General features: G+C 51.2%; 3 protein-coding genes across 5 annotated transcripts in view; 2 read left to right on the top strand and 1 right to left on the bottom strand.

The window, feature by feature from the left end:
* SCTR (secretin receptor) overlaps positions 1-8,051 on the top strand; it is an 82,198-nt gene extending 74,147 nt beyond the window's left edge. Inside the window, exons 10-13 of one of the 2 annotated variants that reach the window (XM_050752713.1) lie at positions 175-266; positions 2,080-2,206; positions 6,534-6,575; positions 7,639-8,051. In XM_050752713.1, the coding sequence (XP_050608670.1) occupies positions 175-266; positions 2,080-2,206; positions 6,534-6,575; positions 7,639-7,788 (411 nt within the window). In that variant the 3' untranslated portion in view covers positions 7,789-8,051. Of the gene's footprint in view, positions 1-174; positions 267-2,079; positions 2,207-6,533; positions 6,834-7,638 lie in introns of those variants that run through there. The other variant, XM_050752712.1, reaches the window with a different exon arrangement.
* C12H2orf76 (chromosome 12 C2orf76 homolog) overlaps positions 1-26,172 on the top strand; it is a 447,011-nt gene that overhangs the window by 281,339 nt on the left and 139,500 nt on the right. The window lies entirely within an intron of this gene.
* TMEM37 (transmembrane protein 37) lies at positions 9,349-21,009 on the bottom strand. 2 transcript variants are annotated; one of them, XM_050752732.1, is made up of 2 exons: positions 20,483-21,009; positions 9,349-10,991 (listed from the first exon to the last, which is right to left on the bottom strand). In XM_050752732.1, the coding sequence occupies exons 1-2, from the start codon at positions 20,504-20,506 to the stop codon at positions 10,419-10,421; spliced, it is 597 nt and encodes a 198-aa protein (XP_050608689.1). In that variant the 5' UTR covers positions 20,507-21,009; the 3' UTR covers positions 9,349-10,418. The 2 variants fall into 2 exon arrangements, with proteins under 2 accessions (XP_050608689.1, XP_050608690.1); XM_050752733.1 differs by lacking the exon at positions 20,483-21,009 and adding an exon at positions 16,242-16,337.

Raw genomic sequence — 26,172 nt, 5'->3', positions numbered from 1 at the left:
ACTCTAGACAGTTTCACCAGGACTGGGGATGGGAAGGGCGGGCAGCAGTGGTGAGCCACCCTGGCTGTGATGTCTGCAATGTCTTCTCTGCCCTCAGGTCCGGGTGACAGGGCCAGGAGAGGTGGCTGGAAAAGCAAGATACCTTCAGCTCCACCTCTGCCTTGTGTTTTGCAGATTAATTTCATCCTTTTTATAAACATTCTAAGAATCCTGATGAGAAAACTTAGAACCCAGGAAACAAGAGGAAATGAAGTCAGCCATTATAAGTAAGTGAAGGGCAAAGACTGAGGCATGGTCAGTCAGCAAGCATTTACTGAGCACCTACTATGTACTCAACTGGTGCTAGCTATTGGAGATGGAGGAAAAGTTGCAGACCTAGTCCTAAGAAGTTTACCAGGTGCGCGGGGGCGGTTGGGGGGAATGGTCTGACTGTAGAGCTTCAGACACTGTATGGGGATGGAAACACTAAGAAATCTCAGGCAGGAAGCCCGAAGGCAGAGAGATCTTATCCTTAGGGCAAGGCTAGGGAGTCTCCACATGTGCATTAAAGACTGAAATTCACACAAATGTGTGTAGGAACAGTATGTGTATTTTTCAAAGGAGGATGACCTTCGGTTTCATCAGATTTTAGGGAAGTGTGTGATCCAAAAATACTTAAGACCTTTCAAATGTTAGAGAGAAATATGTTTGTTTTCTAGGGCTTCTATAACAAAATATCACAGACTAGGTGGCTTAAACAGCAGATACGTATTTTCTCAGAGTTCTGGAGGCTGAAAGTCCAAGATCAAGGTGGCAACAGGTTTGGTTTCTTCTGAAGCCTCTCTCTTTGGCCTTTCTGGCTGTGTCCTCACAGGGCCTTTGCTCTGTGTGTGGGCATTCCTGATGTCCCTTTGTGTGTCCATGTTTCCTCTTCTAAGGACACCAGTTGATTGATTAGGCCCCACTCCACCCTCGTTTTAACTTAGCCTCCTCTTTCAAGACCTTTCTCCAAATGCAGTCACATTCTGAGGTACTGGGGGCTAAGACTTCAGTGTAAAAATTTGGCAGTGGGTGTGGACATAATTCAGCCCATAAATTATATTAAAGACAAATTAGTGGCCAGGCGCGGTGGCTCACACCTGTAATCTCAGCACTTTGGGAGGCCAAGGTGGGCAGATTACCTGAGGTCAGGAGTTCGAGACCAGCCTGGTCAAGATGGTGAAACCTCGTCTCTACTAAAAATAGAAAAATTAGACGGGCATGGTGGAGGGTGCCTGTAATCTCAGCTACTCAGGAGGCTGAGATAGGAGAATCGCTTGAATCCGGGAGGCAGAAGCTGCAGTGAGCCGAGATTGCGCCACTGCACTCCAGCCTGCGCAACACAGCAAGACTCTCGTCTCAAAACGAAGAAAAAAACAAAACAAAAACAGGACAAATTAGTGTCCCCCAGAGACCTTCTCCATGGTGTTTTGTGTTTGAGAATCTGGCAGTGGCTTGGATTACCTGGTGTCAGATTCCTGGGGGCCTGGGATGAAGTTGCCAGGTAAAATACAGGATGCCCAGTTACATTTGAATTATGGATAAACAACAAATCGTTTTTCAGTATTTATACCCCCACACGGTGTCCACTGTTTATCTGAAATTCAAGTTTAACTGGGGATTCTGTATTTTTATTTGCTAAGTTTGGCAACTCTAACCTGGGAAGCAAATACAAGAATTTATCCTTATAGATATTTATTATCTAGCAAATGAGAAACCTGGCTTTGCTTAGATGATGTTAGACATAGAGCAGCAGTGATATAGGCACGTAATTGATAAAGTTAATGGTGTAGGTACCGATTTTTTTTTTCTTTTTACGGATGGAGTTGCATGATCAGAAAGTTTGGGGCTTTTCCATGAGTCAAAAATTGTTGTATCTGAGTGATAGATACGTGGGAGTTAGAAATGTTCTAAATAAAAAATGAAAACAAAAAAGTGTGGGGCACTGCTAGCCAGCCTCAGCAGTCAGTTCCGAGCTGGGGAGTGGCACAGCTGTGTGCCCACAGGAGGAGAAGGGCACAGGGAGGCAGAATGGAGGCTGCAGTCTCTGTGTGTCCCCAGGCGCCTGGCCAGGTCTACTCTCTTGCTGATCCCCCTCTTTGGCATCCACTACATCGTCTTCGCCTTCTCCCCAGAGGACGCCATGGAGATGCAGCTGTTTTTTGAACTGGCCCTTGGCTCATTCCAGGTAAGCTTCCGGGACTGGGGCTGCCTGCCGAAAAGAGGAGTTCTCTCTGTGCTTAGGGAGAAGTGGAGGGCGTAGAGACAGCGAGCCAGATGCCTTATCTGGCGGAGACCCAGGGGAAGAAGGGGTCGGACCTGACAGTGCTACAGGTCCCCGAGAGGGACCCCTGGTCCCCACCAGTCAAATGGAAGTGGGAGATAAAACTAAGAGAGACAGAGAAACTGACTTCAGGGAAAATAAAAAGGAAAAGTAGCCCCAGTACACTATATTGTACAACTCTCAACAGCATATGCATGGTCAAAATAACGTAACCGCGATGGCTGAGTCATCAAACACTGAGGCAGGAAGATGAGCCTTGCAAGAGTGCGGGGCGGGTGTTTGGAAGAGAACACTGTCGTCATCTTCACACTGGGAAGTCCGTAGAAAATTCCTTAGACTGAAAACTCCTCAAGTAGCGACATCAGCATAATTTCTAGGAGCAGTTAAGAGAGTTCCAAGGAGTAGTCGCATCTGAGGAACAGGAAGTGAGGGCAGGGTGTCAGGTGGCTGCTGGTTCCGTAACAGGAATCCTTTTGATTCTTTGAAACCACGTGCATATGCAAATTATTAAAACTAAAAACTGACTTTAAAAAAGTGAGGTGGAAAATCACTTACCTACTAATTCAACAAGATGTTGTGAAGTTAAAAAACAACAACAACAGTATACGTGTTTGGACAGAGGAAGCCTGAACATGAATCCCAAACTTCACAATGCCGTTTGTTTATTTACTCATAGCTATTTCCTTCCAAAAATAATGCAGTGTCGCTTTTGGGAAAAACATACAAAGGACAAAAAATAAGCAGATGAAGGATCAGTGAGAAAAAGAATATACAACTGCCTGGGTTGCTACACAGAAACAAATATGATAAAGTTCTATACAGGAGGGAGAGATGGGTCGTAAGTGTGGTAGGGAGCTTCCCAGTAGCCAAAGCAAAGACGAAACAATTGTTTCAGGATTTCTCATATCCATAAGACAAAATCAAACTAATGGCCAGGAGAAGCCAGTGATTATAGGCTCTAGGGCCTGAGACAAAATTCTCCCAGTTGGTTTTTTTTTTAAAGAACTTAGTCCTTAATAACATTTCCACAGTAGGGTGAGACTGTCCAGCCAAGCCTTCAGTGGGGTGGCCTCGGCCTGTGAGTAGGGGCTCAAACCCTCCCCTCATCCCCAGAGCTCTGTTCAGGGTAGGGTCTTCCTGTTACTTAAAGGTTCTAGGGATGCATCACTGGGGACCCACCGAGTGGAGTCAGGTCTTGCCCTACCCACACCTTCAGACCACACCCTCCTCTAAGCTGGCTCTCTGCCCAGTAGCCCCTGTCAGGGCCCCAGACCTTCAGAGAACTCAGCCTCTGGCTTAATCCAGGATTCTTTTCCTCTCGGCCTGGGGGCTAGGGAGCTAGCTTTCCCCACCACTGCTCTTGTAACGTCCAGGGAGGCTGGGCAGACGATGGCCTATCTAGCAGGTAGAGGATCTGAGGACCAGTCGGGTGGAAGGACTTGACCTGGCTCAGAAAACGGACTATGCTGAGAGCTTGCACCTGGGTCTGCCTGGCCATGGATGGAGACTTCCTGTCCCTCAGAGTTGGGGCTAATGGTTGGGACTGTGGACTACCTCCCTGGGAAAATGTCTTGTCAAGAGAAAACCAAAAGCACTTTTCTGATGTTCTCATAGGATTGTTGTTGAAGGAAAAGGATCTTTTAAAGTTTTATAAACATATATGTGTGTGTATATATATTCTTATATATACACACAAAAATGTCGTTCATATACGAAAGTGAAGACAGTAGGATAGTGAATCCCATTACCTATCCCCAGCCTCAGCAGTATCCACTCATGGCCTGTCTGGTTTCATCTCTGTCCCTACCTACTACCCCCATCTTTTTAAGTAAATTCAAAACATCATGTTATTTCATCTGCAAACACTTTAGTATGCATTTCTAAAAGGCGGGGCTTAAGAAGAACACATACAACTGTAATAACACCATCACTGTCACATACTCTTTAAAAGTACATTTACAGCTGGGCACGGTGGCTCACGCCTGTAATCCTAGCACTTTGGGAGGCTGAGGCGGGCGAATTGCCTGAGCCCAGGAGTTCGAGACCAGTCTGGTCAAGATGGTGAAACCCTGTCTCTACTAAAATACAAAAAATTAGCCAGGCATGGTGGCGTGTGCCTGTAGTCCCAGCTACTCGGGAGGCTGAAGCAGGAGAATCGCTTGAACCTGGGAGGTGGAGGTTGCAGTGAGCTGAGATCGTGCCATGGCACTCCAGCCTGGGTGACAGAGTGAGACTCTATCTCCAAAAAAAAAAAAAAAAAAAAATTTATTTACTCTTTCTGGTTGTACAAATAATGTTTGCTTATTGTGAATAATTTGGGAAATAAGGAAATTTTTTTTAAAAAAGAAAAATAAGAAAAAAACATCTAGAATCTCATAACCCAGAAATAACCTCTGTTAAAATGTTGGTGTGTTTACTTCCGTCTCTTTTCTGTTCACAAAGACACACACACACATAATTGGGATCATGATGTGTATGGTTTTGTATCTTGCTTGTTTTGTTTAATTCTCTATCATGCCCATCACGAACATTTCTTCATGTCATTAAAATTCTTCAAAGTCTTCATTCTTAATGATTGCAGAATCACAGTGGAGATTAGTAAACTTGCTGGCTTATGTGCGGTCTGCCCTATATACCCTGGAGCACAGCTAACTCCTTCCTCTGAACAGTGAAAATGTGTCCTTGGACCCCAGGGCAGCGGAGGCCAGGCAACCCTAGCCCACGCAATGGGCAGCACCGTCGGCCTGCTCGTGGCTCTGGGCCAAGCACACAGAGCTCCAGGCATGCCTAAACCCCTCCGTGCCTCAGTTCCCTCACGTGTAAGGTGAAGATCCTCTCACCTGCCTCCAAGGGCTTTGGTGAAATTAAATGAAGCACCTGGGACCTACAATTACTCAGGCCTAGCTGTGCTCCGATCCAGGTCTGTTTTATTTCACAGCCTGCCTTGAAATGCTTTTCACTGCCTCTCTGACAGTAGTTCCCAGACCATGATGCCTGTTTGTTGGAACTGTCTGGGGATCTTTAAAAGCTGCTGATGCCCCCAGCTACTGGGATCTGGGGAGTGCAGCATGGACAAATGGTCCCAGGTGATTCTAATGTGCAGCAAAACTTGGAAACCAATGCCCTGAGTGTTTCTGCCCCTCAAATAGTCCCCAGTCTATGTGGCAGTCATTGATACCTGAAATTCTAAAGCAAACCCTTCCAGCTTTGCCTCTAACTCTTTTTAAAATGCCAATATCCCTGAGAAGTTGTACATGTTAAGCCCACCATCGATGAGCTGATTCTGCACCCTTTGAGGTCCTTTCCAATCTCGTAAGTAGCTACAGGCAGGCCTGGGTGGACTAGGGAGGAGGAGTTGGGCCATCTGAGGTCAGGCCTCTGTGTGGGGAGGGCAGGCCCGTAAGGGAGAGAAGGGTGGCCTGAGGTGGGTCCCTGAGAAAGGAGAGGAGCAGGGCGAATACACCGCAGCGACACCGCTTCCTGCTCACCTGTAGGCCTCTTAGGCTCCAAGCAGGCACCCCAGCCTGCTTGGAGTCCCTCCCCTGACAGAGCTCCACACCGGGATCCTGGGGGCACCATCAGGAAATCGCGAGCTCCAAATACCAGGGAGAGAGGATCTTACAGGCATAGACCTCACCACACCAGGAAACATAAAACTCTGAGCATGGAGGTGCAGCCACCTGTCCATTAAGCAGGGAGGTCCAACCCTGCTCACCGCTGGCTGGCTGGGGCCTGTACATAGTTTGTTCTGCCTACACATTTGTTTTTCAATTTGAATTAGTTATCTACATTTAAACATATTCAAATTTCCAGCTTATCTTGAAACAAGACCATGCACGGCCCAGGGTGCAACCCTGGGCCGCCTACACCCCTCCCAGCAGAGTGGGCACACTTCAGGTGCCGCCCATCCCTGTGGCTTCCAGGTGAACTTCCTGAGCCCGGCTGACTGGGTTAGCAGCCCCTACTGACCTGTCCCTGATACCACATGTGTTCGAAAGGGAGCCTACCCTTGGCTGCAAGGAGTTCACAGTTTACGCTGGGTGAGCCAGCACAGCCAGGGGCACCGTGGGCAGCCCACAAGAGGTAGCCTAATTCCCAGTGAGGCAAGAGAGGGGGGGAAATGAGCCTGTAGCTGGTGATTAAGAGACCTGGGGAGGGTGCAGCTGGTCAGCTGGTTCAGGTCACATGCTGAGCACCTGAGCTAATCCTGCTGCCTCTGTTCGTCTGGCAGGGACTGGTGGTGGCCGTCCTCTACTGCTTCCTCAACGGGGAGGTGAGTAGTCTCGGGTCACCCAGGTACCCAGGAGAGCTCCTAGCCATTGGATTCCGGGTCAGGAGCTACCTGGGAGGGGTGGTAGGAAGGGGGATGGAAAGAGTCAGAGGGAGTCCTGGGTATGGTGGCAGGGAGCTTGGCCAGTTCTTTTACAAGTCTTAACGGGAGCAACAGAATCACCTGGAGGGCTTGTTAAAACCATGGCTGGACCCTGTTCCTAGTTTCTCATTCCACAGAAATAAATTCCATAGGTCTGGGCTGGAGTCTGAGAAAATGTGTTTTAACAAGCACTCCTGGTGCCGACGTTGATCTGTTCAGCAAATGCAGGAGGAAAGTTCGGCAGAACCCAGGTTCCTGACTGCCCTGCTGCTTGCTCAATGGGCGATCTCAGTCACTGCCGTGCTCTGGGCCTCAGTCTGCCCATATGTAAAATGGGTGACTCAGAACTGTCTGCAGCTTAATCCTTAGGGACCTCCAGATGAGCAGTGACTCCTTGGGAGACTGCATACTCACTTTGAGGACTCGAGCCTCACACAGAGCATTTGGGTCAGGACGCCAGGCTCTGGGCATACAGAGCTATGTAGTCAACATGAGCTAAGCCTTTCTGTGACTACTGACCATCTATCTGGTTTGTTGCACTTGAATGGGAATGACCTTTGATGTTTCCCAAAAATCAAACATCAAGCCTAGCTTCAAACGTTCAGCTGCTGCAGCTGGCACTTGTGAAGGAAATTTAGAGTAACTCCCTGGGTCCCAGGTAAGTTCTGAGCTTGGGTGGCTTCATGGGAATAAGTATCCACTTGTTCCAAGGTGCACAAGTCCTTTCTTCAGGACACAATGTAATGAGATTGTGGGTGCATGTGCCCAGGAGAGAGGTGACCCTCAGTAACTACTGGACATTGGGGCTGGAAACAGTCAATCTGCGTGGCCTGCAGGCTAGGGGACAGGACAGCTGGGCAGGAGCGGCTGTCCTGCCACTGCGTGGAGTCCCCGGGGGCGTGAGCAGGGATCCAGGCACAGAACTGTCCTCTCCTCCTGGGCTGATGGCTGGTCTCCCGGGCAGGTGCAGCTGGAGGTTCAGAAGAAGTGGCAGCAGTGGCACCTCCGTGAGCTCCCACTGCACCCCATGGCCCTCAGCTCCTCCTTCAGCAACAGCACTAAGGCCAGCCACTTGGAGCAGAGCCAGGGCACCTGCAGGACCAGCATCATCTGAGAGGCTGGAGCAGGGCCACCTACGGACAGAGACCAAGACAGGTCCTGAGACGGCTGGGCACTGCTGCGGGAGAGCGCGTCTTCCCAGCAGACACCCTATAATATACCCTGCTTCAGCTGTAGAAGCCCCTTCCCAGGTCTTGGACTCTTCCAAAGGGATGTGGGGCACTGTGGGGCAGGATAAGGGCCTGGGATTTGGTTTCTGGGAAGAGTTCAGGGGTCCCAGAAAGGGACAAGGAAATAAAGGGTGCCTGGGATGAGATTTGATCTGTATTTGTCCATCCTTTTGCCTTGACACAAGGTGAGGGTGTATGCTCTGGCCTGCTCCCAACCCCTTCCTGCAGGAGGAGGGCTCCTCGCTGGTCCCCCAGCTCAGTTACTCAGGAACAAGATTAGAAGGCCCAGTCAACACGAAATGTTTGCCCTCAGCAGATTCTGTCTGTCTCCTACTGTAACTCACCTGGTTAGTAGCTCTCACCCAAACCTTCAGGACAACAGCTAAAATAATAGGATGAAGTCACCATGGAGGCCACGGAAGCCCCAGGGCCCCCAGTCCCTTTTACTATCCCCAACAGGGTGTGAGGGGCACACCCCTGTTTTTCCTGCTCTTTCACACAGATGTCCTCAGCCTGAGGCAGACACAGCAGGAAATGGGGCATGATCGCATTTCATAGAAGACAGGTCCACTAAAGCCCTATGACTTGCCCAAGCTACTAAGCAAAGAGATGGCGGAAGTTCAGTCCAGGGCCTTTGACTTCAAATGCCCATGCTCCGAGGCTGTGTCTGTGCTCTCCCTGCTGCCCCTCCAAGCTCCTGGGGACTTCAGTCTCACCCTCCACTCTTGCTCTCGGTTCCTTTGAATATCTGTGCTCCCTGCCCCCATGTGAGGATGAAAAAGGACTCAATTTTTGAATGCTTCTACAAAACCAAACCTACTAGTGCTCAGGGGGTAGCGTTCTGGAGAGAAGTAGAGAAACTCCCCTCCGTGTCAAGGAAAAGGCATCCTGCTGGTGGGTGGGTCAGCTCTACTCCTGGCTTTGGGTGACGCTGGACAAGTGCATCCCTCTCTGGGCCCTGACTCCCCACCGCCATACATCCCCTCCCCATGAAGAGACAAGGGGGTTACGCATCCCCTTTGAAACTTGTAGATTGCTCCAGGTTCCCATTTCCCAGGTTAAGATGCCGCCTGTGTGGTTGGTGAGCTCCGTACTCCATAAAACCGATCAATTCATGGAAACCTTTCTGGGATGATCTCCGTGGACTCTGGGCATCTTGGTAGTTCAACCTTAAAGTCCATGGCCTTACATCCTACAAAGCAGACTGCCTCATGACTCCATGCATCCTGGGATAAGAATTTTAAAACATCACAATAGAGGTAGGTACAGGTGCTCAGCCCAGACCAGGAAAGGAACCTGGAGCAGTGACAAGAGCGGGACAGAGACCAAAAACCCATGCAATTGCTGGGAGCCAGAATTCACCAGGTGAGGGAGGGGCAAGGAGTCTGTGTAAAAAGAAATGGGCTGAGGGCAATAACCTCACCTACTTCAATATCCTCACCTACTTCTGGGCAGAGAAAGGACTAGAAAGGGAGCACTTTCATGAACAGAAGTAAAGATGTGCTGGCAAGGATGGAAATCTCCACTGGTTCCTGGCCCCCTTCACCTCCATGCATCCCCAGCATGGGTGCTAATCATTACCCAGGCTCTCACTGCTCCCCCTCACCTCCTGTGGAGTCCAGCAGATCTAGATACCTGCTCTGTGAAATGTGTTCTGGGATTACAAATGGTGCCCTAAGGCTGTCTGACCCTCACAGAAGACAGACACGTGCACACACGGGCCTTGAGGAGGGCTGTGTATTAGCAGTCAGGTGGGTCCTCCTGGGAGGGCTTGCTCAAGAACTCTTCTCAGAAAGAAACCCACCTTAAGGTAAGGTTCTGATAGGCAGAGCTCCCAGAGGGGACAGCCAGCTGCTAGAAGCTGGGGTTATCCAGGGTTTGTAAGGTTCAAACAAAGGGCAGGGAGGCAAACCAAGTCAAATGGTTTGAAAACCTACAGTGTGCAGGGCATTTTGAGGGAATCCTGAACTCTGCCTCTTTGGCACTGACCACCAAAGCTAAAGCCAGGGACACACATACAAAGGCCCTTTGAGCTGGTGGAAGACAGTCCTAGGCACTGATTGGACCCTTCGCTGGAAGAACGATCCATTCTTAATGACCCTGGGAGCCCCAGGGACTCTGCAGCCCCTATCCCAGCACGTGTCAATGAAACAGGCATGAACTATCCTTGGCTGTGCAGCTAGCTCAGGCACCAGTTACGCCGCTGCTTCCAACTCTGTTCCAGTCCGGGGAATTAAATTCAAGAAGGAGTTTTTAAATGTTTTTTTCTTCTTCTAAAATCAGCATCTGGCTAGGTCTGTGCAGCTGGTGGCCCTGAGGCGCCCTCCTGGCCTCTGGCCCTGCACATCAGCTGCAGAGGTCCCCCGGCCATTTCTGGCTGATCACCCACAAGTCACTGGCAAAGAGGCAGCCGTTTCAAGGTCCTTGTCCCACCTCAGCCCCACCAGAGGCCACCTGTTAGAAAAGTCCCATCCTGACCACACTTTCTTGTAGAATCTGATGTCCCTGGAGGGGGCTAAAATTTCCATGGTCGTTCCCAGGGATGGGTGATGCTGTTGATGTGAAGGCCGCTGATGGCGTTCAGGAAGAAGAGGAAGGAGGCAGTGAATTCGCACCAAAACATCAGGGTGAAGCCGATGAGTGTGACTTGGTTCCTGAGGAGGATCACAAAACCCAGGAGTCCCCCAGAGGAGAGGACGAAAGAGACCAGGAGGAGGATGGAACCCAGGACCCACTTGCGCCGTGAGTGTTTGTCCTCGCACACCTGGGACACCATGAGGAGCTCCAGGCCAAAAATGGCGGCCACCACGGCCAAGGCGCCCACGCTGCGCACCAGGCCCATGCCCACAGCCAACCCGGGCATGTGGGCCTGGCCCAGGTCTCTGAAGCACATGGGTGCACTCAGATTGGTGGTGATGCAGAAGTGCCAGAGCCCGAAGACGCGGTCCTCAGCCAGAAGCCAGTGCCCGTCACAAATGGAGACCGAGGACAGGACCACAGTCAGGGCCACACACGTGATGATGAGGGTCCGGATGAAGGATTCAAAGAAGGACCGGCGGGGCTGCCTTTGGCCCAAAGGCCTCCGGGCCTGGAAAATACCATAGGAAGCACCCTGTCAGCCACAGCCCTGCCATGCCCCCAGGAACCTCTGCAGGGAACACCCCTGCGCCCTCCTTCCCGCTTCCCACAGTCTTATTCTCTGCTCCGGTCTCCTGTGAAGCCCGGAACAGACCAGACCCAACATTTTTGGGGAACTCTTCCACCCTTCTAGACCTGTGAGCATTTGCCATCCAGTATTCACCAGGCACTAAGAGTTCCCTGAGCTTGCTTTCTTTCGTGATCTTAGAGTGGGTGAGAAGTCCAAACCGACCGACAAATCTGAGTCAGTTCTGAGTTCAGAAAACCTGTCGTGCCTGCCTCCCATGACCTTGAGCATGCAGCCTGCCTCGGTTTCTTTGTATGAAAAACAAGAATACGGCCTGGCAGAGCTGCCAGGGTTGTACCAAGCACTGAGACATTAGCACATCAATACACGGTTCTGTTCCCCTCCATCTGCCCAGGACACACGATTTTGTCCTAACCTCCACCCACCTGATCATTCTGAGCTGTCCACGTGCAGCCCTGGACTCTAGGCTATCGCCTTGTTTTTCTTGGTACTGAAAGTGATGCTTGCACCTTGCCCTCAGACTTGTGCGGCCCGTACCCTATCCAGAGCTTGCCAACCCCATTGTCTGTTCCTGCAGTGTCTGGGCATGGGAAGGCCATTGCAGCTCTCCTCCGCTTCCGGTTCAGCCCTGGAAGGAGGTGCCCCCACCCCGGTCTCCTGGCAAGCCAGGCTAGGTGTCCAGTGAGGTGTCTCATCTCACAGTTCAAGGTTACCACCCGGGCACTGCACCCAAGCCCTGACCCAGAAAGCAAATGAAAGACTTCAGGAACTCTTTACACTGCCCACAAGCCCCTCACAATCCGCTCCGCCTCCCCACCCAACCTCAACTCCCTGCACACTCCCCTCTCCCCATGTCTAGAACTTTCTTTCCTCAGATGACTGGCTCTTCAGCCTGTAGAGGCTCTTCCGCAGCTCCTGCCACCCCGCCAGGGCAACACCTCTTCTCCATTCTTCATGTCTCAGCTTAAAGTCTACTCCACTGGGAGCGCTTTCCTGCCCCCTCAACCCAGAGTCAGGCCCCTCCTGGTATTTCTGTGTCAGGCACCTGTTCAAATTCTTCACCATTCTGAGGACAGTTTGTAGTTACATATTATTTCTGTCTCATTCCAACACTATGTGCTCTGGGAAGGCAGCCCCAACCACCACAACACCACATTCTGTGTTTATGCACTGCGGTGTCCCCAGTACCTGGGCATTCAGTGGGTGCTCAAGGGAGAGCTGTGAGATAAGTCAAAGGTCGTTTGCAACCACTGTCACTTCCGTCTGAAGCTCCCTTTAAACCGAGTCTCCTGCACAGTCATACATTAAATGACCTGCGTTGAAGTGTGTTTAGAAGCTGCCAGGTTGGCCAGGCGTGGTGGCTCACGCCTGTAATCCCAGCACTTTGGGAGGCCGAGGCGGGCGGATCACGAGGTCAGGAGATGGAGACCATCCTGGCTAACACGGTGAAACCCTGTCTCTACTAAAAATACAAAAATTTAGCTGGGCGTGGTGGCAGGCGCCTGTAGTCCCAGCAACTCAGGAGGCTGAGGCAGGAGAATGGCATGAACCCGGGAGGCGGAGCTTGCAGTGAGCCGAGATCGCGCCACTGCACTCCAGCCTGGGCGACAGAGCAAGACTCCGTCTCAAAAAAAAAAAAAAAAAAAAAAAAAAAAAAAGAAGCTGCCAGGTTACACCTCGATTTGGGAGGTAGGCAAAACAGGCACACATGACGGTCACTGCTAGGACCCAGGAGAATGGAGCAATGAGGAACACAGGGTGTGTCCTATGCCATGGGCGAATGGAGGCTTCCTGAGGCAGGTCTGGGCCACTCCTGTCTGTGTGAGACATAAAATAAAGCCCTGCTTCTGGGAGACTCCTGGTCAAAGAGCCTGGCAAGGGTATCTGCTCACATGCCCCAGACACAGGAGCTACCACTAATTTCAACCTCAGGGGTACAGGAATAAGGATGCAGTTTGCTTTTAGCACCTCTGCCTTAAGTAGGATCCTATTTTATTCTCAAACCTATGAGGTTGATAAAGTAGGAGGCTCCGTGGTGGGTGTACAGAGAAGGAAACTATGCAGAGGGCAGGTGACTTGCCCAAGATCACTCACCTAAATCGCAATGAAGCTTGTTACGGCTGCCCAGACAATTGTATGATATACAGGAGGTGGAATCCATTCAGTGAATAAATACTGACTAGGGCCTTCTAAGGACAGGGCCTTTGTGCTAGGGGCTCAGTACTGAGCCCTTACAGCCCTCCCCACATGGGCTGTAAGCTCCTGGAGGGGAGGGACTGCACTTGGTCTGTGCCAGCACGCTGCCTGGCGGGGATTCCAGACATGCCCCAGAACAAAGGGGAGGAATTCCCTGCGCCCCATGCCCGGCTTGGTGAGGAAAAGGTGCGTGCAGAGGGATGCCTCAAGGGCCATGCCAGAGCTAGGACCAGTTGCTGAGATGAAGGCAGCCTGGGTGCAGTCAAAAACACAGAGCTATGCGTATGGGCTGTGCTTCTCAAACTGTGTCCCCTTGCGCCTGGTGGGGCTTCCAGTGCTGAAGCCAGGTGGGCAGGGAAGCTGAGCAGGCTGGCGCTGCATCCCCTTCCTCACTTCAACTGAGCCCTGTACCTGCTCGGGACACTGGGGGTCCAGGGGTCTGTACTGCATTTTAGTACACACACAAAACAAATCTACCGGTAAGAAAGAAACCAAAGGAAATTTTGAAAACCTATGTCTACTCCACAAACCATTAGAGGTGTTTGTCCTTGGGCAGTTCCTTCACTTACTGAGCCCTTGTTTTCTCATCTAGAAAATGAAGTTAATGACACTTGCAGGAAAGTCGTAGTAGCCATGAAGGCACCTGACAAGGTTACAAGGTCCCTAGAGAATGATAAGTGGTCCTAAAAAGGAGGAGCACCACATGCAGAGAACGAGTCAAAGGACCCAGAAACCTTTTAACCCTAGACAGCATGCTGGCTGGAAAACAGGCACGTCCCCAGTCCCTTCCCCAGCCCCACCTGTCCTAGGCAGACTGGACTTTAATCTCCAGGCCCTTAGATGTCACGTCAGAATCAGAAAGTGAAGACAGCTGACCTCATCTCGTTTCCTCCCCCTCCTGCCCCAAAGTAGAGCTTCACTTAAACTCTCCGGCCACCGCTGAAACTCCCAAGAATCAAATGAGATCCTGCATATAAAGATGCATGGTACAGGGACTGCTCCCAACTCATGGTAGCTATTAATATTAGTAACAATAACACATATTGAAGTATTCATTCCTAACCACCCCGCACCTCCGCCAGCTTTCAGTGATGCAGGGCCTGAAACGGCTCCTGGAGGGCAGCTGGACAGGTATGCAGTGGAAAAGAAGGGACGGGGAGGTCAAGTCCTGCCCCTGACCTGGAGGACCCCTGCAGGGTACCTTTAGGCAATCACTTAAATCTCTCTGAGCCTTAACTTCTCTGCTAAAAATGTAAGCATTTTCCTTTTTCATCTGTAACCCTGAATGATTTCTTGTGACCTATAGAATAGGGTCACCTGACACTACTGGGGTACTGAGTCCAGTGTCATGGTCTTCCTCCTATAACTCAGGGCCTCATGTGTTCCCCTTAACCAAAGCACCCCCAGGTAGACAACCTAAGCTCCTCCCAACTCATTCGCCACATCCCCAACATGTCTCCCGTATTTGCTCCCCCTCATCACCCACTTTCCCCCCGCCACCCAGGTGAGGCCGTCACCATCATCAACATCCTGGAAGTTCACAGCCTCTGATGAGCGGGCCTGCCTCTGCTCCTCTCAGCCCCAGCCGGGCCCACCCCTGCCTGCATGACCCAGAACTTGCTTCCTACCTGTGTTTGTCCCCTGGCAAGTCATGGTTGCAGGGATGAAGAGTTATTACCCCAGAAGTGGCCGGAGCACCCACCCTTCACCTGGAGCCTGTGGCCTCCCCAGCTGAGCTCTCACCTTGCTACCAGGCTTCCTCCTCTCTTAATTGAGCATTCGCTCCCTCCATGCCCTGTTTCCAAGTCTCTCTCCCCACAAGGGCTGTAAGCTCCTGGAGGGGAGGGACGGCACCTGGTCTGTCCCAGCACGCTGCCTGGCCAGGATTCCAGACATGCTCCAGAACAAAGGGGAGGAATTCCCTGCGTCCCATGCCCAGCTTCGCCCAGGTGCCTAGGTTCTGGCTATAGAAGAGGTTTTGGGGGTGGCCTGTGGATAGGGTTTCTCCCGTTAGGTAAAGGCAGGAGGAGCCAGTGGGATTTGGAGCCAGAAAGCCCTGGGTTTGAATCTTGATTCTGTTCCTTGGCCAGCCACTGAGGGCACGTTACTTCCGAGTCTCGGTTACCTCATGTATAAACTGGGCGGAACAGTATCTACTAGGTCAGTGTTGTGGCTGAGCGTTTCTACACGAAGTCAACGGGCCTCTGTAATCCCGGGGACAGTCCGGCGGCTAGACTCTGCAGCGGGCGAGCTGCGCGGAAAGGAAGCTCGCCCGCTGGGGAGCGGTACCGCCACCCACTGACTTCCCTTCGGGGAGCAGCAGACCCGAGGGAGCGGGTAGGAATGTGTAGGTTCTTAGCCAACATAAACATCTCGCACTCCGCTAAGGAGAAGCCAAGCCTTCGGAGACACGGGCTTCTTCCCTCCCCAGAGCCTTTCCCAGAGGACTCGCGCCTCAGCGAGTCCACCCCCAGCCCAGCACCCCAAAAGCAGCTTTGGGGAGGGAGACGGTCTTCCTAACCTCCACCCCCAGAAGAGTCTAGCTTCCCAAGAGACGCATCCTGTTACATAAGCCTCACTTTGCAAGTCGATTCTGTTCCTCCACCCAAGATGCGCCTCATTTCTCACAAAGGGGAACCCTTATGGTAAACCGACCAGTAAGTCACTGGTGACCCCAAAGAGAAGAAATATTTCTCAGTGAAGTTTGGGAGCCTCGGGTGCTTGCAAGGCCGCGAACAGAGGCAGCCAAAGTCCGCGCCCCGGGAGCAGCTATGCGAGGCAGGCTCCTTGAGGTTGCTCCCCGCCCAGCCTCCTCCGGACCCAGGTTTGCAACAGGGGGCGGGCACTGGGGGCGCTCACATCCCCGGGCCGACGCTGAAGTTCGCGGTGGGTACGCCCCTCCCCCCGTCCCGCCACCCCCCCACCTCCCACGGCGGGGCAGCACCCCGGGTCAGCGCCTCGCCGGGGGCCGGCTACCTGCACGCCGATGGCAGTCATGCTGCGCCCGGCGGCCGCGCTGCAGCCTCGCTCCCTCCAGCTGCTCTGCTGTGGCCGCTGGCGCCTGCCCGGGACCTCTCCGCGGGGGCGGGGCGGCTGCTGGAGGCGGGCGGGGCGGGAGGGGGCGTTCAAAGCTCGGCAATTAACCCCGGGCGGGCTCCGCGGCTCAGATTACGCTGAGTCAGCGAGGGCGGCCGGAGGAGCCCCTGGGGAGCCGCGGGGAGGACCCGGCACTCGGGGGGAGGGATCCCTCGGGTCCCAGGGTAAAGGATCGGGAAGTCACTCCGACGTTCCGGAACCTCCGAGGACCGCTTCGCCTGGGACGCAGATTCCTCGAGGGCCGGGAAGGCGACAGAGGGCCCGAGGGTTCGGTTCCTGTTCCAGCTTGCTGAGTCGAGCCTCTGGGAACGCGGCAGGGTCCGAAGGGAGGAGGCACGCGCCGGGGCTCTACTGCCTGCGGGGTGACCTTGGGCTACTTGTTGAGCGTCTCGGAGCCTCGGTTAGTAAGGGAAATGAATGTGAAAGGTGGGGCTCTTGCCGGGCCCTCGCTAAGTGTAAACGGAGTGGAACCTTTTGGGCAATCCTACTTGCGTCCCTCAAAGGGGATGTAAAACTCTGCTTTCCTCCTGAACTCTTCAGGGACTATTAAAAGTGCAAATACGCCAAACAAATGTGGTTATTTTTTCTCCACTTCGATAGGAACTGAGGGGTTTTTTTTTGTTTTGTTTTTTTGTTTTTTATAACATTGTCTTGCTCTTGTCGCCCAGGCTGGAGTACAATGACGCGATCTCGGCTCACTGCAACCTTCGCCTCCCGGGTTCAAACCCCAAACCCGTTCAAGCGATTCTCCTGCCTCAGACTCCCGAGTAGCTGGGATTACAAGCGCGCCCTATCACACCCTGCTAATTTTTGTATTTTTAGTAGACACGGGGTTTCACCATGTTGGTCAGGCTGGTCTGTACCTCCTGACCTCAGGTGATCCGCCCACCTCGGCCCCCCAAAGTGCTGTGATTACAGGTGTGAGCCGGCCAGATCTGAGTTCTTAAAGAGGCAGCACCTAAAAGCTTTTACCGCCCAAAAAGGATGGAGGTGGGAGAAGCGTCCAAGGGTCACAAATTCCAACAGAGAGGCTTCCATGCCGCCCCTCCTCAAATGTGGTGGTAAAGCAAGACCCTTCACTAAATGGCATAAATTAAATTGTCTGGTTCACTCAGGCAGGCAGCTCCTGGTGACTTTACCCAAAGACAAAGCAACTGCACTCATCTGTTTTCCCCTGTAGAGCCATGTGAGAAAGAGGAGTAGTTACAATTGTCTATGTATCTTCCACTTAGATATTCATCTGATTCCATCCCTGCCCAAGAGACTTTGTCAAATCCTTTACCCCAGTCCTAGGGCTTGACAAACGGAGAAATGGCCCAGGCACAGGAGGGCTTGGCCCAGGCCACCCACACTTGAGTCTGCCGGAGAGCCGGGACTCCACTTACCCGGCAGGCCTAGTCCAGGTTTGAGTTCTTGCCACCATTCTGCACCAGAGTCACCTGGAGTGTTTGTTGAAACAGATTGGGAGGCTCCAATGCAGAGTTTCTGGCTGAGTAGGCCTCAAGTGATGTTGGTGCTGCTGGCCTGGGGGCCAGGCTTTGATAACCACTGAGCTAAGGCAAAGGGCAGCTGGCCAGGCTCAGCCAGCCTGGTGCCTCTCTGCTCTGGGGCCTTCCCTCCGTGGCCCCCACCTGCTTTCTCCCCAGTCAAGGGTCCCAGAAGCCAGACCCTCTGCAGCTGTGGGTTCTGGGTAAAGAGCCCACATGGGAAAGGAAGACCTGTCCTGTTGGGGGTGGGGGTCCTTTCACTGAGCCCTAAGAATGCCCTGTGGGAGAGACCTTCTAGATCATAGCATCTCACCTGGCCAAGAGGGAAGTGCCTGGAATTAAAATCAGAAGGAACAGTTAGGTCGGGTCATCTGCACCCACTGCATGCCTTTTCCAATTTTGTGTGTGGTCAGGCATGTTTCTCGCAGCCTGTTATGCTTTGCTGGTAAGAATAGAAAAGTCTTGAATCAGTAGAATTTAGAGCAACATGTCTTTGTCAGCAAGATAGTTGGAGAAGCAGAAATGACTTAAGAATAATAAAGAGGAAGTGACTATCCAGTTCTGATCATCTTATGCTCACATGAGGACTGGGAATATGGCCAGAATCTGGGTGGAATCTGAGCTAAGACTTTAAGACCTGGAGTCTCCTAGGTCGCTCTGTGTCTTAGGGGTTGGGGTGGTGCGGGGAGTGACAGCATCCACAGCCCTCTCAAATCCTGGTGCGATAGCCAGAGAGGTACTGGGGTCAGAAGTCCCAAAGCGTGGCGCTTTGACTTACCCAACCGAAGAAGTCTGAAGGTCTCTCAGACCTTCCCTCCCTTCACCATCTCTCCCAAAACACAGGATGAAATTGAAGTTCCTTTATCTGCCTAACATCCAGACCCACCAAAAGGAACAATTGTTTTTCTCCTCCTCCCTGTAGGACCAAGAATGTGACCACACCCGGCAAGTTAATCTCTATTCCCTGATCCATTCAGCCCTCTACAGAATTCTTCTTCTGCCCTCTCCCATCACCTGTTCTACCAGGATAGTATAGAAGCTTCTGAGCACTGCTGAGGGGTGGGCATCAACTCTCTCATTCTCCCCGGGTATACACGTTGAATTAATGGATATACCTTTTTCTCCATTTAATGTGCCTTTTGTGAGTTTATTTTTCATTGAAACTTCAGAGGGTGAAGAAGCTTTCCCTTAAACCCTGCAGAGACAAATAACGCACCAGGAGAATGACCAGAGAAGTAAGGAGTTTTAGTGTGAGGGGGGTCATGGCAGGGGCAGAGGTGGGGTTTGGATGACCGGGTGGACCCCCAGGTGTTAAAAGTAGAAACAGCGTGGGCATGAGTGCTGGGCCGTGGGACAGCACACAGCCTGCCTATTCTTTGACTTTCTCTGCCCTTTCTCCAGATTGTGACAGACTTAGCACCTGACCCTCCCTGACCCCTGCTTCTAGGCCTGGCCAGGGCTGGGGAAAGAGGAATTGCGTAAAGAAAGGCAGGAAGTGGCTCCCTCCTACCCCTCTGACCACTCTTTTCTGATGAGGAAGACCCAGGCATGTTCCTTAGAGAGTTTCAAGTGTATTGGTAGGGACACAATTCCTGATCATTCAGTCAACAAGCACTAGATCTGTTGTTCGGTCAACAAACACTCGTCATCTCAGGGCCTTTGTACCTGCTGTTGCTTCTGCCTGAAATGTTCTTCCCCGAGATTCTCTCATTTAAGACTCACCAGCTCACTTCTTTAAAGTCTGGGATCAGATGTCACCTTATCACGACCCCCACATCTAAAATAGCCCCTCCATTCTCTTTTCCCTTCTGCTCACATACACATATTTACTTGTCCTGTCTCCCCCTTTTAATGTAAGCTCCAAGAGGCCAAGGACATTGTCCTGTTCACCGGTGTATCCCTGGTGCCTATGACAGAGCCAGGCATGTAGTAGGTTCTCAATAAATATTCACTGACTAAATGAATGAAGTAATTGAATACCTACTGTGTTGTCACCACTGTCCTGACCAATGAGGGACAAAGAAGAAAAAGACAAAGTCCCTGTCAATGGAACAGTGCTTGAGTTTTAGAGTCAAAACCTACCTCTCCATTTCTCCTCTCTCCTGGGCCTCCCTAGTTCAGGCTCCGCATCCTCCTGCTCTCTTTGCCCTCACACCCTCCATATACTCCATCCTCTCCTCTCTGCCCCTCCAGCGCCTGCTTGACTTCAGCCCACCCCAGATCCCCTCCTCTCTAGCCTGGATGCCTGTGGAACAGCCTTCACTCTCATTTCCTCTGTCCCTTCAAGCATCTTCCCATCCCTCTTTTCCAAGGCTCATGAAGCTTTGGTTCCTGGCCTCCCATCCCCCCACCTTCCTGCCAAGACCTCCCCCTGGGTGTCTGCAGGGCCTTAGGGCCTTTTCAGGGGCATCTCTTGACTTTCCCAGCCAGAATAACACCCGCCCCCGCCACTTGCCACCCTTTTACCTTTGTAAATTCTTGATCACTCGCTGAATGTGGCTATTTGTCTATTTCCTAGATTGTCTCTTTCCCTCTCTAAAATATCATGAGCTTCATGAGAGCTGGGACTTTTTCCCTCTTTCACCACTCCATGCCCAGTCCCTAAATAGGGGTTGGTCAGTAAGATTTGCTTACAGAGGAACCAGGCTTCGAATGCATTCTGAGCAAATACTTGCCCTCTGTGCTTCTCGGTTTTCTGTCAATTGGGAAGCATCTCCCTCCTGGTGTCGTGAGGATCCCATGAGGCAATGTGCATAAGGTGTCAGGTGCACTGTCCTGGCCGGCATATGCATAAGTCTGAATAACTCATGATCTTGACCATCCGGTTTCCAGGGGCTCTAAGTTTGGGTGGTCCCTGCTCCTGGGGAAACTTAGATCTGAGAGGTGACTCCTCTGTGCGGAGATTTAGTCTTGGAGGTAGTTCCCAGCGCTGGAGGTTTTTCTTCTGAGGAGTTGGAAGGTGGGAGGGACGAGGTGGGGCAGACACACTTCAAACACCCAGAGGTAATAGCAGGGAGTCGGCAAGGAGCAGTGTCTTGAAGCTCACTGGGCAAGCTGCGTGGTGCCAGGATGACCCGCCCTCCCTGCTGCCCGTGCCTTGTACTTCTGACCTCCCCAGGTCTTGCCTTGTCTGTGGCCCATGGCCTCTTCCCTCTCCTCTCCTCCTGCTGCCCCGCCTTTACCCACCAGGTCTTCCTCTTCTCCCAGCCCCCACCCCATGGCTTCCTGATTCCAGACCTTTCCAGGCTGGTTCCTTTCCCTCCAGCCAGGCCACCCCGTGCCCTTTGCCTCCTCTGCCTTGAGCCCCAGCCCAGCATTCAACCTCCTTGACCTCCTCTCAGGCGCCTGATTGCAACACAGACCTTGTTTACCGCATTTTAATGTGAGCTGGCTGGGAGCCAGTTTCCCCGCCCTGCCCTGAGTCTTTCCTTCTTGCCTTTCCCCTGGGTGAGGAAGGATCACAGGTATGATGTTCACCCTGCAACTGAAGAAAGGGCCTGTCAGTCAGCAGCTTCATCGGGGACACCCAACATCTAAGGGGGAATGCAGGGGTGGGCTGGCTATGCTTGAAGCGATGAATGAAACGAGGAACTAGAATCTTTCCTAAATGTGTCTATATATGGGAAACTTTCTCCTAAACGTCTCTATATATGGGAAACTTCCCCCACGTGAGTTTTTTTGAAGGTGCTTCTGTATTTAGAGGTGGTACCAGAGAGGTGGGGAGAGGGAGAATGACGTAGATGGGACCTTTGAGGGTGGCCTTTCTGTAGGGCCTCCCTTTCCAAAGTCAAGTCCTCCCTCAAGACAGATGGAGGCATCAGGACCCTACAGATTTCCAGGCACACGCCGAACCCCCACGGAAGAGACTTCTATCAACTTTTTCTTCGCAGACTTGGACATTGTACTCATCAGCATATGTCTGGGACATATGCTGGGACACTCAGTCTCTTGGAGACAGTAAACAAATGCACCCAGAGTTATTGTACAGCACAGACTGCCAGATCATCTCTTCCCCAGAGTGGATCTGTGTTCTTTCCTCTTCGGGGTACCCCTGCTGGGATCAAAATGCCCAAGAAGCAAAGTTAGGCACCAGGAGTTGGTTGGTGAGCACGGAATCACCAGTGAGGGGCAAAGAAGAAACAGCGTGGGCATGAGTACTGGGCATAACTGGGCTGATGACTATGGAAGTTAAATGGTTTACACAGGGCTTTGCCTAAGCTCTGGGGAAACCCAGGAAACACCTCACCACTTAGGTTGTTAGATTAGATGTTTATAAGGAAAGCAGTCTGGGTCAAAGGGTCTGGGAGGAGCAATACGGGAAACTGGGATCTCTCGGGGAATTTACTCGGGGCAGGGTGGCCTCCCCATGAGAATAGGGTAAGGGGATGGACTTCGGACCTTCAGCCAGCACTTGCCCATCATCCTCAGCCTGTAGTCCTGTATTGTTTTTTCCACAAAGTGTTGGGTGTGGCTTTTTTTTTTGTTTTTTGAGACAGGGTCTCACCCTGTTGGCCAGGCTGTGGTGCAGTGGCATCATCATGGCTCACTGCAGCCTCAACCCCCTGGGCTCAAGCAATTCTCCCACCTCCCACCTCAGTCTACTAAGGTGTTGGGATTACGGGCATGAGCCACCATGCCCGGCCTCAAAGTGTTTTTAGTTAAATAAAAAAAAAAATTCCCCCTCTCTACTAAAAATGCAAAAAATTAGCCAGGTGTGGTGGCGGGTACCTGTAGTCCCAGCTACTCGGGAGGCTGAGGCAGGAGAATAGCGTGAACCTGGGAGGCGGAGCTTGCAGTGAGCCGAGATCACGCCGCTGCACTCCAGCCTGGGCGACAGAGTGAGACTCCGTCTCAAAAAAAAAAAAAAAAAAAAAAAGAAAAGAAAAGAAAAGAAAAAGTTGAGGATTTTATGCTAAATATGCTAAATTCTGGATTTCTGGTGTAGGGGTCGGTCAAGGAAAAACTTCCCTTACCCTCTGAGGGTTTGCTGAAAAGTCAACTTGCAAAAGGAGGTTGTGGCACTGAAATGTATTAGCACGCAAGGGGGTGAATCACAGCGTGGTCGCCCCACCGTACGATGGGGTACAGATGGTTCTGTACTCTTCTTTCTAGGGGAGAGGGAGATGGAGAAGTGTGAATGATTTCAGAGGGGTGCTAAGTGATCTTTAGGGGAATTCAATGGTCTTGAAGAACATACAATGGCCTGGGACAGAGTCTGTTGAGCCTGCAGAGCAGACAATAGTTTGTGACAAAAGCCTGCCCAGGTATGTGGACAGACTTCAGTCTTCCTGCCATATGAGTTGGTTAATGAAAACTTAGGGAAAGGACCAGGAGTCATTGTTTTCTTCTTCAGTGGGTCCAGACTTTAGGCAGATTAGGAAACTTCAGAGAACAACTTCGTGCTTTTCTTTGGGAGAGAAAGGATGGAGCCGGGGAAGATCAGAGGGATGGTCAGAGGCTTTTTCTTCAGTTCAGCAAGTCAAAGCACCACATTTTGGGGTATCATTTTCTGAGCCCCAACCCTGACTTCTTTTGAAAATGAGACAATCTGGAACCCTGAGGATCCCTTGGCCAGATGGGAACAATGGCCACAGCCCTGCAGGGCTGCCCTATGGACAGGCTATGCTCTGTGGGCCCCACCAGTCTTACCCCTGGCTCTGTCTGTCCTCCATGTCACCTGCTGGCCCTTCTAAGAGTTGAACTTGTAAGACCAGCCCTGTTGCTGTGCTGGTGAGATAACCCAGCCACACCTGCAACATCCGCATCTCGCTATCCCACCTCCATCTGCCTTCCCCACCTCGCCATCCACTGCAGCTCTGGACTCCAGCTCATGGCGGCTCTATAGCAGCCCTCACCCCTCATGGCAAATGACCTCTCCACTTCCAGGCTCAGATTCCTCAGGGAGAATCTCTGTAGCCCAGTAGAGCTAGGCTGCTCAGTTTAATGATAAGCCGGCAGTCTGAGAGCCAGTTCCTCCAGAGCTAGGGGCCCAACGCTGTCCCCTAAAGCTGTGACCAAGGACTGGGTGCAGGGTCATGTGGCATGAAGCATGGTCTCCGGGGCCACAGGGACTATGGACAAGAAGGGGCCAGCACTGAGGCAGGGCTGTCCACCCAACACAGAGCTCTTCCTTGGGGGCAGGTGGCCCTGGTCCCAGGCCCTCTCCCCGAAGCACGTGGCAGGTACACTGGCCAGCCTTGTTCTGTGACTGCAAACTTCTAAGCCTGTGACTGCACACTTCCTTTCAGCTGGTCTCACCTACACTGATGGCCAGGGGACCCTTCTGTCTTCCAACTTTGCACCAGAAGATACTGTATCCTTATGAACTGATTTTAATGATACATTTAAAGAATTCTAAACACAACATTCTCCAGCTCCTAAGTACTTTGTGAATATTTACGTGATTCTCAAACTTCTTTTCCAGCAGGAGACCCACCTCCATCCCATCTTTTTGTTTAGCTGGTTCAGAGCTCATTAACCATTCTTCTCAGATCATGGCATATTGACAGAATCCTCATATTCAAGGTCCTTCTAGGATTGGTTTTTCATGTTCTTCCTCAGACTCTATTTTCATTCCCTATAGAGGCACGCCCTCTAATGTGTTTGATATATATTTGTAACCAAGTGTGTATCCTTGTGTGTGTGTGTGGATTTTGTTTCCTGAGTTGCATTGTGCTATAAATCTTGTTCTGTTTCCTACTCTTCTTACCCAACAGCATGATTTAAGACCATCTCTGTTGATGTACATTGAAGTCAATGCTTTGCAAATGAAAGTATAGGCCCCACTAGTGACTAGTGAAATGAATTTGGTAGGAGCATCACTAGCATTTATCAAAAATGAATAGAAAATGTCAGAGTGCCTCAGACATAATTAAATGTATTTTTACGAATTTTTTTCAAAGACGGATGGATGGATGGATAGACAGATAGATAGATAGATAGATAGATAGATAGATAGATAGATAGATGGATAGATACAGATAGATAGATCCCATGTTACAATATAAAAGGTATTTCTATGTTGTGACTCATGATAAAAGAAGTTTGCAAGCTCATAATCTAGTTCATTGCCTCTCACTGCTGTGATTACCCTGCTATTCATCCACTGCATTTTATTTGTTCATTTTAGTGGTGAACAACTAGGTCGCTTCAGAGTCCCCCCCCAGCCAACCACACTGATGAATATCTTTGTCCAAGTTCTGTCATGTAGAGAATTATCTTTTTGCTATGGAAGCCTCTAAGCACAGCACCAGACAGGCCGAAACAGAGGTCACAAAATAGAAAGGCTCATAGGGCAAATTAGGCTGCCTGAGTCATATGGAGTGTTAGATCAATTGAAAACACGCAGCAGGAAGGCAGGGGAAGACATAGGGAGTGTGTTAACATGCTTAGGATAGGGTACAAGTGGGCTGGAAGGTGTGCATGACTTGTGTCCCAGGTGCATAGTGCTCAAATGTCTTCTCTGTCCTCCCCTGTGGCATCAGCCTTCCCCACTGAAGATGAATCAGGGGCCTAGAGTTGAGGTTTGAGCAAGGGGTGCTCAGCAGACAGATGGTGCCCCAGGGTAAACACACACATTTGCTCTATTTGACAGTCAAAGGAGAGTAGGCCTGGCCACAGCTGTTTCATAGTGAAGGGGCCCAGAACACACCACTACGGCATACACGTTATTTTGAATTGAAGGCATATGAGAATGGTTTTGTTTTTGTTTGTCCTACACCTTTTATCAGCCTAAAACCAGAGCTTTCCAAGAAGAACTTCTAGAGGTGGAAAAACTGTTTTCCTTCTACCCATCTTAGGTTCATTGTCTGGGCCCCCATAAGTTAAACTGACAAAAGAAAGATTAACAAGAGAAAAGCAAACAAAAGTTTATTAACATGTGTATTACGCTTGAGTGGGCAAACTCAAAAGGGTGGATACAACTTGGGTTTGTACAGCATCGGCTATGATTTGGATAGGGATTGTTTGGCTCCTCCAAGTCTCATGCTGAAATACGATCCCCAGTGTTGAAGGTGGGCCTAGTGGGAGGTGTTTGGATCCTGGGGACAGATCCCTCATGAATGGTTTGGTGCCATTCTCATGGGAGTTAGTGAGTTCTCATTCTTAGTTCCTGCAAGAACGGGTTGTTGAAAAGAACCTGGCAGCTCCTCCCCTCTCTTTCTTCCTCTCTCACAGTGTGACACCAGGTCCCCTTCACCTTCCACCATGAGTGGAAGCTTCCTGAGGTCTCACCAGAAGCAGATGCTGATGCCATGCTTCTTGCACAGCCTGCAGAACCATGAGCCAAATAAACCTCTTTTCTTTATAAACTACCCAGCCTCAGG

Source organism: Macaca thibetana, chromosome 12 (genome assembly GCF_024542745.1).
Source record: "Macaca thibetana thibetana isolate TM-01 chromosome 12, ASM2454274v1, whole genome shotgun sequence".
In the NCBI taxonomy this organism is placed as follows: domain Eukaryota; kingdom Metazoa; phylum Chordata; class Mammalia; order Primates; family Cercopithecidae; genus Macaca; species Macaca thibetana.
Note: the sequence above shows the minus strand (reverse complement) of the source record. Positions and strands in the feature narration are given on the sequence as shown.

Excerpts from the sequence above, each read along its gene's own strand:
- TMEM37 (XM_050752732.1), bottom strand. The coding sequence starts at position 20,506 with ATGCATTCGAAGCCTGGTTCCTCT. Across the intron at positions 10,992-20,482 it reads ATTCGAAGCCTGGTTCCTCT|GCCCGGAGGCCTTTGGGCCA; the intron begins GTAAGCAAATCT and ends GGTATTTTCCAG.